The following is a 17395-nucleotide window of genomic DNA, read 5'->3' as shown; positions in this document are numbered from 1 at the left end:
TAATAGTCACGTTTTGGGCCTCTGGCCTGCTCTGCCTGGATTAATTTCATATTTTATCCCTAGTTTATACGTTCCACTTACACGTGCGACCTCTGTCATAAAAGGAGTGTTTTAAAGTCGTGTTAGTGCATATAAATCATGTAGACTAAACAACAAAGCATACGTTGAGCTTTGTTGCTATATAAGGAGTGCGGCGGCTCGGCCTACCTCTCCTTTAGCGACGTCGACTGTTGCGTGCTGTGCGTCATGACGCAGCGCCGCTGAGTTTTTCTCACCCTGCCCTTCCAACCGATCCGTCACATTCTTTGGTTGCAGTCGTCTCGGACACACCTCAGCCAAAAAACACAGACATGGTGGGTTTTTTCGTTTCCTCTCGACCTAACTAGAATCACCACCGCTGTCGTGCAATTAAATCTTTTTTATGATAGCGTCCGTGTGTGAAGAAAATGGTTTGGGTGTTAAGAGGAGCTTAAATATTTGAACTGGCTCGCCCGGTTGTTAGCGGAAGTGCAACTTTTGATAAGCTAGCGTTAGCTTGCACGGATGACAAAGTTGACCGCCCGGTACACTTAATAATGTCGCTAAAATACCTCGGTGTAAATCACACATGACTGAATGTATAGTGTGAGACTTCAGCAGAATTCAGAGTACATCTAGCTAACCTTAAAATATGTCTTAACAGCCGCTGAAGTTAGCTCATGCTAGCTTCGCGCAGCAAATGGCTTCATTTTCACGATAATTTCTTTTTGAACAGTCTGACTTCTCGGAAGACCAAATCATGGGTGAGTTTTTGTGTTGTGACATTTCCATTATATCCTCCTTGTTTTGGCATGCCTTCACTCTTGCCTGTTTCAGATGACACTTTGCCCTGTATCTCCACACTATCACCCTGCTCTATACTCGCCTCTCGCAGTAGTCGTGGTTTATGGCTAGGTTTTCCTTCTTTATTTCCGTACTGTTTCATCACCTCTCCATCTGCAACTGCTTGTCCTTTCCAGATTGAATTTAACCTGGATCAGATTCATGGTAAGTCAGTGAAAAAGGGACCGCCTTGCACAAAACTGATGGTTATCTCGGAGTGTTGTTTAGGGTGTGATCTGCATGTCCGTTTTGGAGCCAAACCTATTGAATATATGTGCACTGTTGTTTTTTTTACGTCAAAATCAATCGTATTTTGCACATAACATTATAGTACTTACCAGCTTTGACATGTGTTGCAGTGTTTTTTTTTTTTTTTTTTTGTATGTGGTCAGTTATCAGGCAAACCCCACATCTGTTCTCATAAAGCTTGTACTGTTAGACCGTAGACATCCCTGGTTTTGTCCGTGTGCCATAATAAACTTTGCCTGTTATCTTCAGAGCAGCTCATCTTCAGTGTGCCCATTTTTGGTGCTGGATAAAAGTGGTGGATGGTTTTTGTCCGAGGGCTGGTTTGTTTAATCACCGCTGACATAATAGGCCATAGCTACTCTCACTCTCCTCCTACTTTCCTCCACTCCTCTTAATACCAAATATGGTGTTGGGAAAAGCGCCAGAAGGGAAGAGGCGCATTCCTCAGAACAGGGGAAAAAAAAAAACTTCACAACAGTGCCTGGGCTTTTTTGGTGAATAGTGCGTCCCACAACATTAGGAGCAGCCCCCTGTCCGGATATTGTGTAATCCAACACCGCGTCTCCCTGATTGCTAGATCTGGACTAAGCCTTTTGTTTGTCAGTTGAGTTTAACTACAGTGACTGATGTCATTTAAAAGCAGTCCTGCTCATTGACAGCTGATAAAGGCGAGATAACTCTGCAAAGACGGCAGCGAAAGCGATCAATGCTTGTTAGTGCAAATGTTCAGGTCTGTTGACTATTCAGCAGCTTTGTGAAATATTGATGTGCGGAGTTGGCAAACGGTGGTGGTGTCAGGTGAAGCGTCTTAAAACCTGCTGCAAGAAGTTTCTGGCAGACAAGACTCCCGCTGAATCTAGTTAAACTATAAACCAAAACGTTGTCAGCTGATAATGTTATGTTTATCCAGGGTGGCACCAAATTCACAAACTGAAACAGATATTTTGTTGCTATTTTTTTGTTGGAGATTGGCTGAATTTTTTTCATTGCATATGTGTTGGGTCTCAGAGTGGCTAATGATGGACAGGTTACAACTTGACAAAAATGTTAATGACTTTTCTACCTCTTGCATCAATACCTGAAGGGTTCTCTTTGTTAGTGTTCATCACAAAACAGTAAGGCAAACTCTGAAATACAATTAGTGTCAAAACACACCCTTACTATAACATACAAGTATTATTTATAATTCGTATTATTACTTTAATATTGATAAGATGTATGTGAACCATTTAGCTCTTTATGGTGTGATATAATTATCTTTTTCTAGTTATCTTCAGAGCTTTTTAAACATTTTCATATGATTGTATGATCAAATGTGATTGCTCTGGGGGATTCTCTTAATCAAAAACATGCATATTTAATTTAATGCAGTTGTGCTTGTAGTTAGGACTGTCACAAATGTCACCTAACAGGCTTATTATTTAATTTGAATACCCGTTATTTGAGCTGACAGCGAACATTTTGCATCATTGTCGAAAATTGTCGTTTCTTTTTCAGAAGTTTAATATTTTTGGTTTAATGGCACCAGAGGGGAGAGTTACAGTGGAGCCTGTTTATCTTGAGACGTTTCTTACAGTATGCCGGTGTACGCCCACGAAAATGTAGCTCTTCAATACACGTATTTAAAGAAATGCTGAAAAGGTGTGGCGAAGACAGTTTCATTTTTGATCGCAGTTATCTGTATGACAGTTAATCAGCAACTACAGTTTCAGGATTGTGACATGTAGTGTCTCAGTAATGAAGTTGTTGCTAATGCGTCATCGACAGGAAACGCTTGAGGAAGTTCGAGGAGTGTTTGCATTGTCACACAGCTGAGGGTACGTTGCGGTTATATGTGAAATGATGACTTCATTCAGATATAAGGAACATTACATTTTACATGTTGGACAAAGCTTAGATGTGCAAAATGAGCTAAATATTTATCATCCTTGGTAGAGTGGCTAGAATAAATTTGCACAGAGTAGTATACAAAACCTAGGTTTGTGAGTCTGGTGCTTTTTGCCCTGTTTGTTCTTTTTAGTTGTCGGTAAAGAACCAGATCGTTTGAGAGCAAACTCGCTTTCTTCTTGTTACTTAACAAAATCTAAGCTTTCCCTAGTCTGCTTGTTCTCATTTTCTTCACTATCTGTCTGACGTTTCTGTTTTCATTTATTTCCCGTTCACTCCTCCATACATGTCTGCTTATTTCTTCCAATATCTCGTGTTCCAACTCTAATTCATCGTGTGTCTGTGTATCCTGCAGAGTTTAAGGAGGCATTCCTGCTGTTCGACAGGACAGGAGATGGGAAGATCAGCTACCTTCAGTGTGGGGATGTCATGCGGGCCCTGGGACAGAACCCTGTCAACGCTGAGGTGCTCAAAGTCCTGGGCAACCCTAAGGTTGAGGGTGAGAGGAAATATGGAGCACGCTAATGTAAACTGCTAATCTCTAGACACTCTGACATGTCTCATTTATTAAGTTTTTCTTGTCTTTTTGCAGACATGAACACCAAGATGCTGGACTTTGAGCAGTTCCTGCCTATGTTCCAGGCCATCGCTAAGAATAAAGACCAGGGCTCCATGGAGGATTTTGTGGAGGGGCTGCGTGTCTTTGACAAGGAGGGCAACGGCACAGTAATGGGAGCAGAACTGCGTCACGTCCTCACCACGCTAGGCAAGTCCCATTTTTATCACCCTTTTATAGATGATTTGATCTATTTTTGGGTCGACATGAGTGCATTTTTTTTTCACTTTCAGGAAAATACTGTAATCCCCACAGATTGGCATGATTGTAGAATTCACTGATTGAAAACTAAATGTGCATCAAAAGAAGATTACTTACAAATGTATTAATCATGTTTATTATTTCTCTTATGTCTGTAAATTAATGTTTCTGTATTCCATTTTCAGGTGAGAAAATGACAGAGGAGGAAGTGGAAACGCTCTTGGCTGGACACGAAGATGCGAATGGCTGCATCAATTATGAAGGTGAGACCAAAGCAGGTCAACATGTAATGCTGGATATAATTAGGCTAATGGAAGGCTATTGAAAGTAATAATCATACTCGATCTTAAAAAATGTAAAACCTCAGTAGTGTATGATACTGAATATGTGCAATGTTGACTTGAAATGTTGTGTAATGGTGAAGTGTTCGTGGAAAAAGTAAATTGGGTGTCAGTAAATTCACAATTTTTCATAGATTCTAGTTTTTCAATGGCAACCGCTGCAACCGTTGGAAGCATCAAACAGAGAGTCACTCTGTTTGGTTCTGAGTTGGGTGTCTATTCTATGGAGTCCCGAAAGGTCACATTCTGAATTACCCGTTACTTTGCTGTAACATTTGCATTTCCTCTGACCCCTAGACATTGGCTTAGCTGCATGTAGCTGCAGTATCATGTATTATAGTTAACAACGCTGGCAGTAAACAAAGTGTGTATCTGCGCACACCCTCAGCTGTGGCTGCTCAGGCGCAAGCTACCACCGATGAGGCGGTCTGTGATTATGACCGAAGCCTTGGGCATGGCATAGCTGTCAGTCTGATTGGTGCTGGAGCCATGGCTGTGATGCATTGGTTTTAATGTGCATATCACTCTAACATGCAGTGATGTTGTGCAGACAATACATTAGATTGAACCTCCTGTGTGTGTTGGTAACTTTCATAGAACTGTCGTAGGTTCAAGTAACAACAGCTGGATACATCTACAGCAGCCAAAGTCCAAACGATTATCATTGCCAGCCACTGCTTAACCTATCCCTGCCATCAGCAGGATACTGTCTGAGAGCAGCCCCTTTAAAGTGAGTAATGAGCACTAAATGCTTCATGAGCCACATCATCCGTTATGTAGTATCTGCTTCCAGTGCTTCCACTAACTAGCAGTGTATTATAACTGCATTGGACCCGCATACTAACTGATCACACGGATTAGGAGGAATACAAATTTTATGGCAAGATAAAACAGAAGTACTTTCACGGGGCTCCATAGTGTTTATGTTTGTGTCTTCTGTCTGATATGTGTTCTTACCGTGTCTGTTTGATGTACCTCTTTTAAGAGTCCCTGTACAAATGTCAACTGCTGACGATGTGTTAACTGTTCTTCTTCCACAGCATTTGTTCGTCACATCATGTCAGGCTGAGGGCTGGTACGGGCACCATGAGATGGTACCTCCAGGCTTTCCTGCATAGGGGCATCCTAATATTAGTCAGTTGTAGCTGCACTATTATGTGCAAACAGGAACCAAGTAGATTTGACCTATAGGTGTCGGTGGGAAAGCCTGGTGGTGTCCCTGATCTTTAGACCTGAGGCTTTAACCCATGTGTAGCCTCCTGCTGTTCTCTCTCTCCCTCTCCCTCTCTCTCTGTCTCTCTCCCCCTCTCCTGCAGCCCTCTGCATTGGCCCCTGGCTGCAGCATGCTCCTCTGCATGTGTCTCTTGACCCCCCTCAGTTTAAACGGGGACATGGTGGACACACAAGGAAGAGACTGGTCTTATTCAGGGAAAGCCTGGTGGTGACAGTCGAGGCTACTAATTGGTGTGGTGTTTCTGAGGCAGCTTTTCTAATCTGATTTGCATGTCATTGGTGCTGTTAAAATAGGCCTTTTCCTATGTTGTCAGAGGTGCTGCTTTTTTATTTTTATTTTTAAAGATGCTGCACAAATTAGATGTACTTTTTCCACAATAGATGTCTTATACATGTATATACACGTAGAGTAACCACCTGCTTTTGGAGAGTGGACCGGTCCTTATTTCTACTAACCAGAGAGTTGCAATGAGTTGCTCTTGTGCTGATTATTTTTCTCTCCTGTACTGATGGAAACTGAATTTATAGCTGACCGCTGTGACTGGACTGTAGCTCCCTTGATCTTCTCCCCTTTTCTCTGCTTCTCAGCTAGAGGAAAGCATACAGCGAGGATGGCTTCTCTAACCAGCTCTTTTTGGATTATAGCAGGCCAGCTGCTTTGGCTGAATAGGAGATAGAGATGATTATCTCACCTCTTTCTCTCATTACCCCCTTACAACCCTTCTTTGCTCTTGGTGAGCAGAATAGGAGGGATCTGCTTCCAAGTGCAGCATCTCCCAGCTACACTTAGTAGAGCTGGATGAGCAAGGGTCTTTAGCTCCGCATGCTGCAGTTGGAGTAGGTCTCTGCACAAATTTAGACCGTGAATCTCACATTTTGTCTCTTTCTTTCTTTTACAGAACTGGTCAGAATGGTTATGAACGGGTGAAGACGGAGAGCAACCCACTGATATATTTTTTTTACCCTTTGAAGTGTGCCCTCTTTTTGCATTTAGCTTCTACAGTCCCCTCACCAACTTTTTTCATGAGGTAGTTGTCCACATTTAATTTAAGAAGTGCCTTTACATTCCCCTCAAAAGACCACACACGGTCCTGGCTGTTGTTTTTGGGTTTATTCACATGTATGACCAACTTGTATTCATTTAGTCATTGTGTGTCTTGCAATAACATTTCAAGATGCAGCATTCACGACAACAGAAATTGATAATGACGTGCTATTACTGTTTGGCTGGATTAATATATATATAAATATATATGTAGTATACAATTCTACACAATCTAATACTGTCAGCAACTTGCTGTATCATTGGCTCAGACTAAAATGTTCTTGCAGCGAACCAGTGCGTTCCAGTAAGCCATACTATCCCGAAGGAACATTTCAAATGGGTCCCCATGTTTTTAACTCACCCCAGTTTTATTGCTGCATCTAAATAAATGTTTTCCTGAAAACCTATGTCGGCTGATTTGAGTGGATTTATTTGATTCAGTGAAGTATATGTTGCCGTGTCTCAACAGGTTTTCCAAAGCACTGATGAGTTTGTGCTTTTTTTCCCCCTTTGACACTAGAGGGCAGTGTTGCTACAGAAATATGCCCTGTTAATGGCACCACTTTAATGTCACAATAAATACCTTGTTCAGGGCTCAGCGTGTAGTTGTGTGAGGTGTTTTGGTGTCAATATCAGCGATTAGTTGGGTTCTTTCTTGTTTACAGTTTGAAAAAAAACAAAAAAAACATGCTTTCTCAGGGTTTCTGGTTCTGTGCTGTAAATTTGCAGCGATACGCGAAGGTGACAAAACGCAGAGGTATGAGCAGTACAAGGCTTTCGGTGGCTTCCTGACCTTTCCTTCATTTTCCTCACAAGCAGCCGCAACTATTTCCCCTCATTAGGCACCACCGCCATTGAGAGTGTGGAGCCGGTGCTGGGGGTGGGTTGAGGTTCAGGCGGGTGTCATAGTCCACTGCTGAATAGGTTGTCCACTAATTACTGTGTGTGTGTATATGTGTGTGTGGTCGATGGAAGTCAAGGCTATTGATTATTTTAATCCTCCTATTTGTGAGTCTGTGATCCTCGTGGCTCTGCATTCGACAGGGGAATCACTAATGGGCCTCAGCGCAGCCCGTCTCAGACCTCTCCCCGTCCAATTAACTTTCAGCCGGAATCTGCCAGGAGAGAGAGCCGGGGGCTGGGCCCAGCCACGGTGCAGCTATACCCCCACCCCCTCCTCTATTCGGCTCAGGAGCAACAGATTCACCAAATCCTTAACGTCTAGAATGTCATCACCTCTCTACTCTAATTAGGCACTTTCCTTTCTGCCAATAATCTGAGAGGTTTTCATGATTCATTCTCTTTAACATGGAGATGATGTCTCTCTCTTCTTGATTTAGGAACTGTCAGAGTGGCTGTATTAAAAGTGGCTCACCCCTGAATATAGTGGTGAAATTAACTATGTAGAAATCAACACTTTAAAACTAAATATTCACCAGCAAAGCACATAATTGGGATTTTTTTTTGATGCGATAATGTGCTGCACAATTAATTATACATACATCCAATTACACACACAGTTTTAGTACATGTTTATGCCAGGTTTAACATCATTTAGATTGTGTTTTGTTCATAAAGGATGTGTTTTTCTGAGTTTTAACAAAGATCTAATTGTGACTTTTGTTAAATCAAATTATCTTTTTTTTTTTTTTAAGGTGAATCAGCATATTGGATGGTTCTGATGCCAATGGGCAAATGAGACTGAATGCTCAGACATTTAATAGAAAGAAAATGGAGATACTCATCATCTGTTTAAATTTTCCCAGCTAAAATGACCAAAATCCACTCAGATTTTAAATTCAGATTTCACTGTTTGCTTTCTCCTTATTAATATGAATGTATTTGCTTTGGTATTGAAAGTTTGACAACACAAAGACACCTAAACGTCAGGCTCTGAAAAATTACGCCGGCTAATTGTGAATATTATTTAATTTAAAAAAGTTGAGACAATCAGTTTGGGGATTTTTACCAATTTTCACTAAGGCACTATAAACTTACTTTAGTCAGAAATATTGTTTCACTTAAGGAAGCTGAAGACGGAAAAAAAAATGATCTTGGTCCATAATGCTAATAAATCATGTCCAGTCTTGGGACCAATTTGATTTGTTAGTGCCATTGATTACTAACTTGTTACATTTAAAATGTACATGTTGACTGGATTTAGTAGATCCTGGGTGTATTGTAAGGTGAGGTCAATATAACTGTATTAATGTTTTCTTACACAGTGTCTTAGGAGATATTGGAAATCCATGCTGTAGCTGGCGGTGGCCGGGGTCAGCCACTGTCGCTTCGATCTCAGCTGTAAGTCCGCACAGCCGTGTCATATATCCAACTCTCTAAAGTCGGTCAGAGCGGTCACTTCAAATAAAACAAAACAAGAGTCCGCTTCTGACTGCTGAATATACTCTACATCAGGACACAGACACAGACAAGGTAGGCGTAGATATTTTAATAGCAACTGTTCACTTTTCATTGATAGCCCATCCCAGAATTACTGTCTTTACATTTGATGATACTTTGACAGGGTCTCTCAAAAATAAGGTACTAACCAGATATGGCAGTGTAACTCTAGTAACATGTTTGTGATGTATTATACAACATTGGATGCAAGTAAAACACTGAACCCGTTGCCTTTTCACTGCCCGGATACCTTACATTGTCTAAATATCCACTCATACCTTAACATACCCATCCTGGCACACACAAGCACACACCCACGCACATTCTCTCACACACACACACGCAACATTGTCATAATGCACTTGGCAATTAAAACTTCATATAACACAAGTCCCGTCCATGAAATGATATGTTGCCTTATAACGTTTTTGCTTTTGCTAAGTGAAATCCAGGAGAGAAGACGAACATTTGTGTATTCAAGTGGCCTTATGTCAGTCCTAGTCTTAGATCAGGCCAAAAACACAGCAGGGTTTTAATTCGTTTCAATCGATGCACTTTGAAGCATGAGAGAAAATAACATGTGTTGCAAAAACATAGGCAGGCCATCTGATGAGAGGGCAGGGACGTATTAGTGAGCACTGTTTGGATAAAGACTGGAATATATCAAGTGTGCATTTGTCTCGGCTTCGTCGTCTTAATTAATGGCGCCCTCAACGCCATAATTGCATTAAAACAATCAGACTAACGGTGTTTTGTTATATTCTAGCTCTCACGATGTCAGTTAATATAGAACACATTATAATACTTCAGGTATTTCAGATATTTTCAGTGTGGAATTGCACTCGTCTCCTGTACTATACATATTCTTGAATTCATATTTGCACACAAAGGGTGCCAGTGAATCCGTGATGATTGGCTCAATATCACACAACTGGACTTAATTCTGTTTATCTCTGATTTCCACTCCTTTTGTAATCTCACAATGTGCAGGTATGTGCGTGTGTGTATGGGTATTTGCTTGCATGCCCGCTTGTGTGTGTGTGTGTGCATATTTTTGTGTGTACACTGCCCGTGTGTGTGTGTGTGTGTGCATTAATTTGCATACATGCGTGTCTGTGTGAGTGTCGGTGTGTCTGTCTGTGTGCGGGTGTGTTTTTTTTTTTTTTTCCTATACCACTCCTCCGTCTGCGAGTGAGGATTAGATTCAGTCTGGGTAGATGAGGAAGCCGGAGAAGGTGCTGTACTTGTTTGTGTTTCCCCCGTGGACCTTCCCTCCGTCCAGCTGCACATACACCTCATCACCTACGTCCAAATGCAAGATCACACTGTTGGCGGCATAGTCGTAATTCTGATCAGCGTCCTGAGCGATGGCGCTTGCTCTTACCTGTCACCGATAGAGGACACGCACAATTAGAACATGGGCAAAACTGCACAAACACAGTGTCACCTTCCCTAGATTTAAAACAACTGAAAATAAATAAATAAAGGATTATCTTGTCTTATCTTATCCCGTTCTCTACCTTCATCGCATTCTTTTTCAGGGCGGGTCTTGACGAATTATTGAGGCATTCAAATCAAACACTCGTGAGTATTTCATCACCTGCACATTGACACTGGTGTAACAGATGGATGGGCCTGTGACCTGTGACCCCGGAGGTGACCACAGCCACTCTGTCACTTATTGATCGGCCGTGCACGGGGGCTCAGAGCACAAGACTAGAGGATAGAGATCTGATTGGGTTGTGGAGATAAGCGGACTCACTGGGGACAGCAGGTAGCCTATGGGGAAACCAGCTCAGCCGAGAAGCAGCATCGCCATCCACATCAGCTATTGACCTGTTGCTTATGATGCTGGGCCAGCTCAATATGCATGATATTGAGTGGCTGCGCCTAAGCTAGACAGTTTTACATTTGCATGCCGTGTGTGAGTTTGGTCTTATTGACCCGGCAGTAGTGGATCTTTACTTGTTTGTTAACACATTTAATTGGGTTTACTCAGTGTGGACATAAACACACATACCTGGATTGAGTAACTGTTGTACAGGAGGCCGACTTTATAATTTTATTACCTCACCTTTAATCTTTAAAAGCAAGATGTCAAGCATATAAATGTACGGTATATTGCTGCATTATTGTTTTTAAGTTTGCAACCAGGTGGTTAATGTAAATGTATTGGAAGATGTGAATCCTGCAGACTAGTGCGACTCCCTTCTTTCAGTATACCTGTCTCAGATTCTAAACTAAATATTATTGTGTGTCTCAAATGTTTTAAAAGGAACAAAACTTAAGTATTCCCAAAAATAAATACAAATAACATATATAAAAAAAAAAAAGAAAGAAAAAAGCCATCCTAAGTGGGATGTATCAGAAATTCTGGTGTAGCAGCTCCAATCATCAGACATATGTCAGCCATCAGTGGCCTTGTGTCTGACTCAGTGTCCATCTGCGGTGGGAGCACTCAATCTATGTCAGCAGCCAGACAAGCCGCACACATCTCCATGACAGGCACAGAATATGATCTGCAACTCAACTGCCATCATGTCATTCCCATCACCGTGGCCCCTCTCTCCCCAATGAGCCTGCATCAATTTGAAAACAGTCACTCGCCGAGTAACGGAGCATGAATTACTGTAACTAAAAAAATATATATATATATATATAAATAAAAACACCTCCTTTTCCCCCTGCACCAATCCATTTTACCCTTCTCTGGACGCGCTGTTTCGCCATCTATCAGCGCTCGACTTGCGCGTGATTGCCTGGGCTATATCTGTGGCTGTCTTTAAATGAGATGCAGGCACATGGACGCTGTAGCCGACGTACAACATGCTGGTGACCAGTGGTCGGGCATGTCCCTGTCCACTCTAAACCAGATTGATTAAGGGAGCAGGGAAGTCAATCATCTGAGGGTTCACAGCTCAAAAGCCACTCGGTGTCACCATATTGTTCCGCAAAATACAACAGTCTTGTTTCATACATGGGTATTTTTGAGTTCATTTAGTAAAGCTCTGTCTATTCCGCTACTGTATATGCATTCTTATTCCATCCTATTAAATTTCTTATTTTAATTTTCTATTGGTGTCATTAGAACAACCCCCAACATGATACGAAGTGGTTGACTGATGAGCAAGCTGATTGTACTTCGCACCATTTAATTTATCTTCCTTATGCTCACGCTGTTTTCCAGAAGGTAGCTCGTGAACATTTACAGCCCGTCTACGATTTCTTTTTTCGGTAAAATCTGAACAGCACCAATAGATTTTTGTTCGGCTTGAGGATCCTTGCGTTATCAAGTCTGGCCCAATTAGTATAATTAAACACCGAGTCAAATCTGCAGTGTGTTTTTCGGGCCCTCATAAGACCATCTCTCTCACACAACAAAACCAATACTTTGTCGTCTGTAAAGGTTATATTGTTCTGCTTGACGTGTGCAGTGACAGCCAATATCACATTTGCATCGTGGGCTGCTTCTGACAGTGATGCCGTTTCTGTGACTCCCTATCGACACCAGGCATATGTCATCCTGCTCATTATTTTGGCCAAACCGTAATGGAAGGAGATGTAGGGAGATCTTTCTCCCCCTCAGGCCTTCTCGGATTTTAATGACTTTAATAGAAGTGCTGTTTAAACCTCCGCAAAAGAATGATATTTAATACTCAGCAGGAAGCATTTTCCCTTTGTGTGATGTATGAATTGGTGCGTCTGCTGTTGTCCTTGCGCTTGAAGGAATAATGCAAGCCATCCATTAGACACAGAGGCATGAAGGAGCTGCGGTGGGATTAGGACAGGAAGCCGACAGAGGAGACGGATACGGCTGGAGGACACAGACTGATCCGTGTGAACCAGGCAGCATACAGGGCTGATCCTGGTGTTGGAAGGGTTGTGAGCCGTGAGGCAGGGGCCCCCAGGGCTTGCCTCTGGCTGTCTCTGTCTCCGCCTAGCCCTTTCATTATAGGGCCTCCAGTAAACACGCCTGGGAGCAAAGGGCCACAAGCGAGGAGGAGGGAAGGAGGAGGAGGGAGGGTGGTGGTGGTGGTGGTGGTGGCGGTGGCGTGAGGAGCAGCTGCGGTGTCGTTTTCTATACAAGCGGAGCAGCAGCGCAAAAAAGACAGACAAGGATAGACAAAATGAAGGGAGAGGAGGGGGAAACCAAGGGCCAGAGAGTTGAGCAAGGGGGGGGCCGAGAGTCACAGACTGATCAAGCGAGGCTATTTTGTGAGACCAGGGAGATGTGGCGGTATATGAAGTCTTGTTTTTATCTGTGGTGCTTTGCTCCACTGGTAATAAAACTGACAGGATTCATTCACTGTGATATACTGACCTCTTAGAGCGGAGACAATAGAAAAGTAGCCGTTAAACTTACCTAAGGGACTCCAGCACATGGCAGGAGGGATGGGGAGGGGTGGGAGCGATGTTGTGGAAATAGAATATTTATTGAATAGGTTTTCCCTCTCCTTTGGGAGCTCTGGGATTACACGGCGACAAGCGACTTAAGCATTGAACCGTGCCTTAGATTTCTATTACCCGCCATTCAGTGTTATAGCCTGTGGTCTACCTGCGCACAGCATTAGACTGATTGACTTATCTTAATTATGGGGTTTCACCAGTGGCACATAATCGCAATTTATTTAGATCTTCTTTCAAGATCTGTCTTTTCTCCACAGAACAAATTGTCCCGTGTTTCTAACTCCAGCTCTAATTATATTTTCACCTGTAGCATATCTGTGTCTCCTTTCTGGGCAAGTTAATACAGGTACCGGTCATTACAGCAAGTGATGACATTTTAACACTACTGTGTGAAATAACTTGACCTTTCACTGAGCTATTAAAAGAGTCCACGACAGGGGAAAAAACAAGGGAGAGATTAAATGGGAGCCGGGGACGCTATCTATTTGTCTCCATTGCACATTGCATCAAGAATATTTTAATATTTTGCGGGGATACAGTGGGGCTTTATAGAAATGTAAATGAGTAGGTGAGCAGCTCAGCTCACCAGCTAATGAAGGGAAATGGAGACGTTGTGTCGCTTGACGTATTACCACCCTTCGGAGCACTAAGCACGCCACCATTAGCATGGGCCGTCTTAATAACATTGGCAACCAATCTGGAATATTAAGTAGTATACAACTCATATTTTATGACAGTGAATTAAGAACAGAGTGATTAAACGCTTTTATAATAGCAAAGCAGTAATTAGTAAGGACTATTAATCCTGAGCCAGACTGAATCAATGTTAAATCATCATGTATCTTAATGATATAATAAGGATCCATCATCATCTTAAATGAGTAGCCAAATGTGTGCCTTATGTCCCATAGCTGTGCAAACGGCATGAGCAGTGGTTAATCAGCTGGACGAGTACGGGGTGTAACCGTGTTGATCAAGCCTTCGTATCGTACGCTGGAATTGAACTCAACCAATTACAAACACGGAAGCAGCTGAAGTGTGACCCTCAAATCCCGTGGCTCTGAAGCAACGTCATGCTGCCATGATGTGCGAGAGTTGGATCGAGGTGTGAGCAGGTAGGCTTTACAGGGTGGGGATTTAGTGACTGTAATAGGTATCGGATGTATAGGAAGCCTCGCTGCAGCTGTCAGCACATCCTCCTGAGATCCTGGCCAGGCTCACGTCACGTGACAAAAGCCACAGTCCAACAGCGGATGCAGCGTGCCGGTTTAAACGTCATTAGCAAAGATTAAAGTGGAGTTATTCATCTGCTACCCCCAGAAGAAATCGTTTTAATGGCGTTCAGGTGTTGCTCAACTGGTGCATCAACAGAGTTACAGAGTTTTTCTTTCTTTTTTTTCCACTTTCTCTGGTCGACCTTGATCACTTGTCAAGCCGAGACGTTTTGAGTGGGTGTCCATTGGTCATCGTGCCTGATCTCATTTTGGCCTTCACCACCAGCCTCCCAGATGCCTCGTCTACCAGCCCACTGTCTCCACATCTCCATTAAGTCATCTATCTTCCTCTGCTCCACCCCTGATCTTCCCATCAACTCACTTGTCTTGTTTTGCTCTCCCTCTTCAAGAGAACGCCTCAGTATGTTCCTGTCATGTCGAGCCTCTTGTGTTTCATTCATTCTCTCCGAGTCTGTCTTAGTTAAATCTGCTGGGTTGGCTGCCTAACAAACACAAGGTTGCAAATTGCCTTATCTGTTGAGTTGCAAAAGTTATAACACAGGCACAAAAGGAAAGGCAGACGAAATATCCAATAAAGCTTCAGCACCTACGGCGATAGTAAAACAGGCTTTGATTCTGTGGTCAGGAATGCAACCTGTCAAACACAGTGCCCATTTAGTAAACCCTAGCCACCGACTGGCCTCAGGCAGAGTACCCACTCGCCTCAGGGCTTCAATAACACCAAACATGATCAGGCTTTCTGCAGAATTTCATTTACACTCCATTTTCATCCACCAGCAGCCCCGTTAGGTGAGTGCTCTATTTAACAGGACTGTTTAAAGAGGCCACCTGACGGGTGTCAGATGGACCTCGGTGAGGTTAAATAATTGAGTTGAGTGAAAAGATAATTAATGGGGAATCAATGAACACGCTGGGAAGGGGTTAGAAGAGGAAAGTATAGCGGGTGTTCGGGGGATCTAATCTAAGATGTATAAATTATTAAGCAGGCTAAAATGACTTGAATGACAATACAGGACATTAGGCAGGCAGCCTTAAACACATATTCACCTTTGCGGTCTCATGCATATACAATCAAACGAAGAACAACGATGAAACGTTTTTAAAAATCTGGTCATAAAATCAAGTTTAAATCGGTCTGTTTTTGCGAAACTATAGTGATACCGTATGCATGAGCCTGCGTTGGCTATGTGTGCGAGCAGTCCTTGGTACACCGCACAACCAGAGCGTGAGGTCTGAGCACAGAGTATTTGCATTCGGAGTCCTTGATGAATGAATGAATGAATGAATGTAAAGGGCAACTTGAAGAATGTTCCCTGAATTTGGAGTCCTCCGATGAAATCCCCGTGATTTATCCCACGTCTCCTCTCCTCTTCCTCCCATCAACCCCTCTGTCTTTAATTAGTGTCTGGGGAATGAGGGACTGGATGAGTGGACTGTCAATTTTACATTCATTATTTATTTAGCTGAGGTGTAAACTGACGGGTCTGCATACTGACAGACATGTCTCCTGTGCTCTTTTGCACTCCGGTTTAGGCGTTAATCAAGCTCTGTGTATGATACTTACTAATTAGACTGTTCCTTTTGGCGGCAGCGGCTGCATTCTGCCACTTGTCATTTCACCACAGCCCATGTGGGAATGCAAATATCTGTAGCTGTAATTTTAGACTGTATAGCAGGAATTCCCCTTAATGAGGAGACAGATTGCTGTTTCATTCTTTGGCTGTCATGTTGCCACCTGCTAAGTGGAATGTGCTCTGAATCTGAAGAGCTCAATGTTACAGGGGTGAATATGAGTCAATGGTGAGACAGGACGGGCAGCCGTGAAAGAAATCTGCTGTATGATGTGGCGTGTGTGCACACATGCAAATATAAATGTGCCTTATTGCATGCACAAACACACACACACACACACATTTTTCACCCACCTGCCCATTCTTCTTCAGGTCTGCCCACATGCTGGTCCCATCACCACCTCTCATTAGAACATGGTAGGTGAAGAAATAGATGCCAGGCAGAGGGCAGGTGAACTTTCCGGTGCTGGGCTCATAGTAGTTACCTACATTGGTCACCACGTCATCAAACTTCAGTATGTCACTGCCCTCGTGCTGCTTGCGTAGCCCAGCATAAAACGCAATTTTGGGAGTGTAGAGTGAGGGAGAATATCCACCAGGGCCCGGGCCTGGTGGCCCCTGCGGCCCTGCTTTGCCTGGCTCTCCTGGGGGTCCACGTTCTCCTGGAGGGCCAGGAGGCCCTCGAATCCCAGGCTTTAATTTCTTCCCAGCGTAATCCTGGGGCGGTGGAGACACGGCTGTCAGCTCCTGGCCTGGCTGAGACGTAGTATATGAATCACATACCAACTTGCAGCTTCCCAACATTTCAAAATGGCTCCCTGAATTCCCAGTGTTTTCCCTGTGTTCCCCTTTGGTTGTGTGGACCAGCAGGGGAATGGCCACCAACAGTATTAGAACCATTGCCACACCTACAGCAGCTCCAATGACACGTTTCCTGCGGCTGAGCCGTGAAGCGGCCAGCGTCAGGAAGTCCTCTTCCCCCTTGGCTGGAATCGTGCCGGCCAGGATGAACTCTCACAGAGAACCAGTATAAAAAGGTGAAGAAGGAGTCAGTGAGGAGTGGGGAAACTGCGTATGACTGGGTCTCGTAAGAAAGAGAAAACAAAATGGCCGTTGGCCAGGAAGGAAACAAGTGGAAGAGAAAATCCAATAAAAATTATAAAAATGTCCAGGTCACCCAAGACAAGATATTCTAAAGGCTACGTATCGTTCAAACTTAACACACCACACCTTTAGGGAGACAAACACAAAAATCTGGACGTCTCAGATTTGTGGTGACACAGTACAAAAGACATAATTTAATTGATCAAGTCTGGTTTGCCTTTTTTCCGACTTCTCCTGCCGTCGTG

At 43.2% G+C, this 17395-nt stretch overlaps 2 protein-coding genes across 4 annotated transcripts; one reads left to right on the top strand and one right to left on the bottom strand.

Annotated features, from left to right (window-relative positions):
* Positions 1-237: 237 nt before the first annotated feature.
* LOC311494835 (myosin light polypeptide 6) lies at positions 238-6840 on the top strand. Of its 3 annotated transcripts, none has more exons than XM_084554077.1 (7): positions 238-353; positions 755-782; positions 3353-3496; positions 3590-3763; positions 4000-4077; positions 5196-5230; positions 6288-6840. In XM_084554077.1, exons 1-6 carry the CDS (start codon positions 351-353, stop codon positions 5222-5224), a joined length of 456 nt encoding a protein of 151 aa, XP_084410203.1. In that variant the 5' UTR covers positions 238-350; the 3' UTR covers positions 5225-5230; positions 6288-6840. The 3 variants fall into 3 exon arrangements, with proteins under 3 accessions (XP_084410203.1, XP_084410205.1, XP_084410204.1); XM_084554079.1 differs by having other exon boundaries at positions 5196-5249; XM_084554078.1 differs by lacking the exon at positions 5196-5230.
* A 3070-nt stretch (positions 6841-9910) lies between these two features.
* c1ql4a (complement component 1, q subcomponent-like 4) lies at positions 9911-16965 on the bottom strand. Its single transcript, XM_084554080.1, has 2 exons — positions 16401-16965; positions 9911-10217 (listed from the first exon to the last, which is right to left on the bottom strand). Exons 1-2 carry the CDS (start codon positions 16944-16946, stop codon positions 10038-10040), a joined length of 726 nt encoding a protein of 241 aa, XP_084410206.1. The 5' UTR covers positions 16947-16965; the 3' UTR covers positions 9911-10037.
* Positions 16966-17395: the final 430 nt, after the last annotated feature.

This window comes from Chelon labrosus (assembly GCF_963514085.1).
Source record: "Chelon labrosus genome assembly, chromosome: 10".
Taxonomy (NCBI): Eukaryota; Metazoa; Chordata; class Actinopteri; order Mugiliformes; family Mugilidae; genus Chelon; species Chelon labrosus.
The sequence above is the reverse complement of the archived record's forward strand: the minus strand, read 5'-3'. Positions and strand labels throughout refer to the sequence as shown.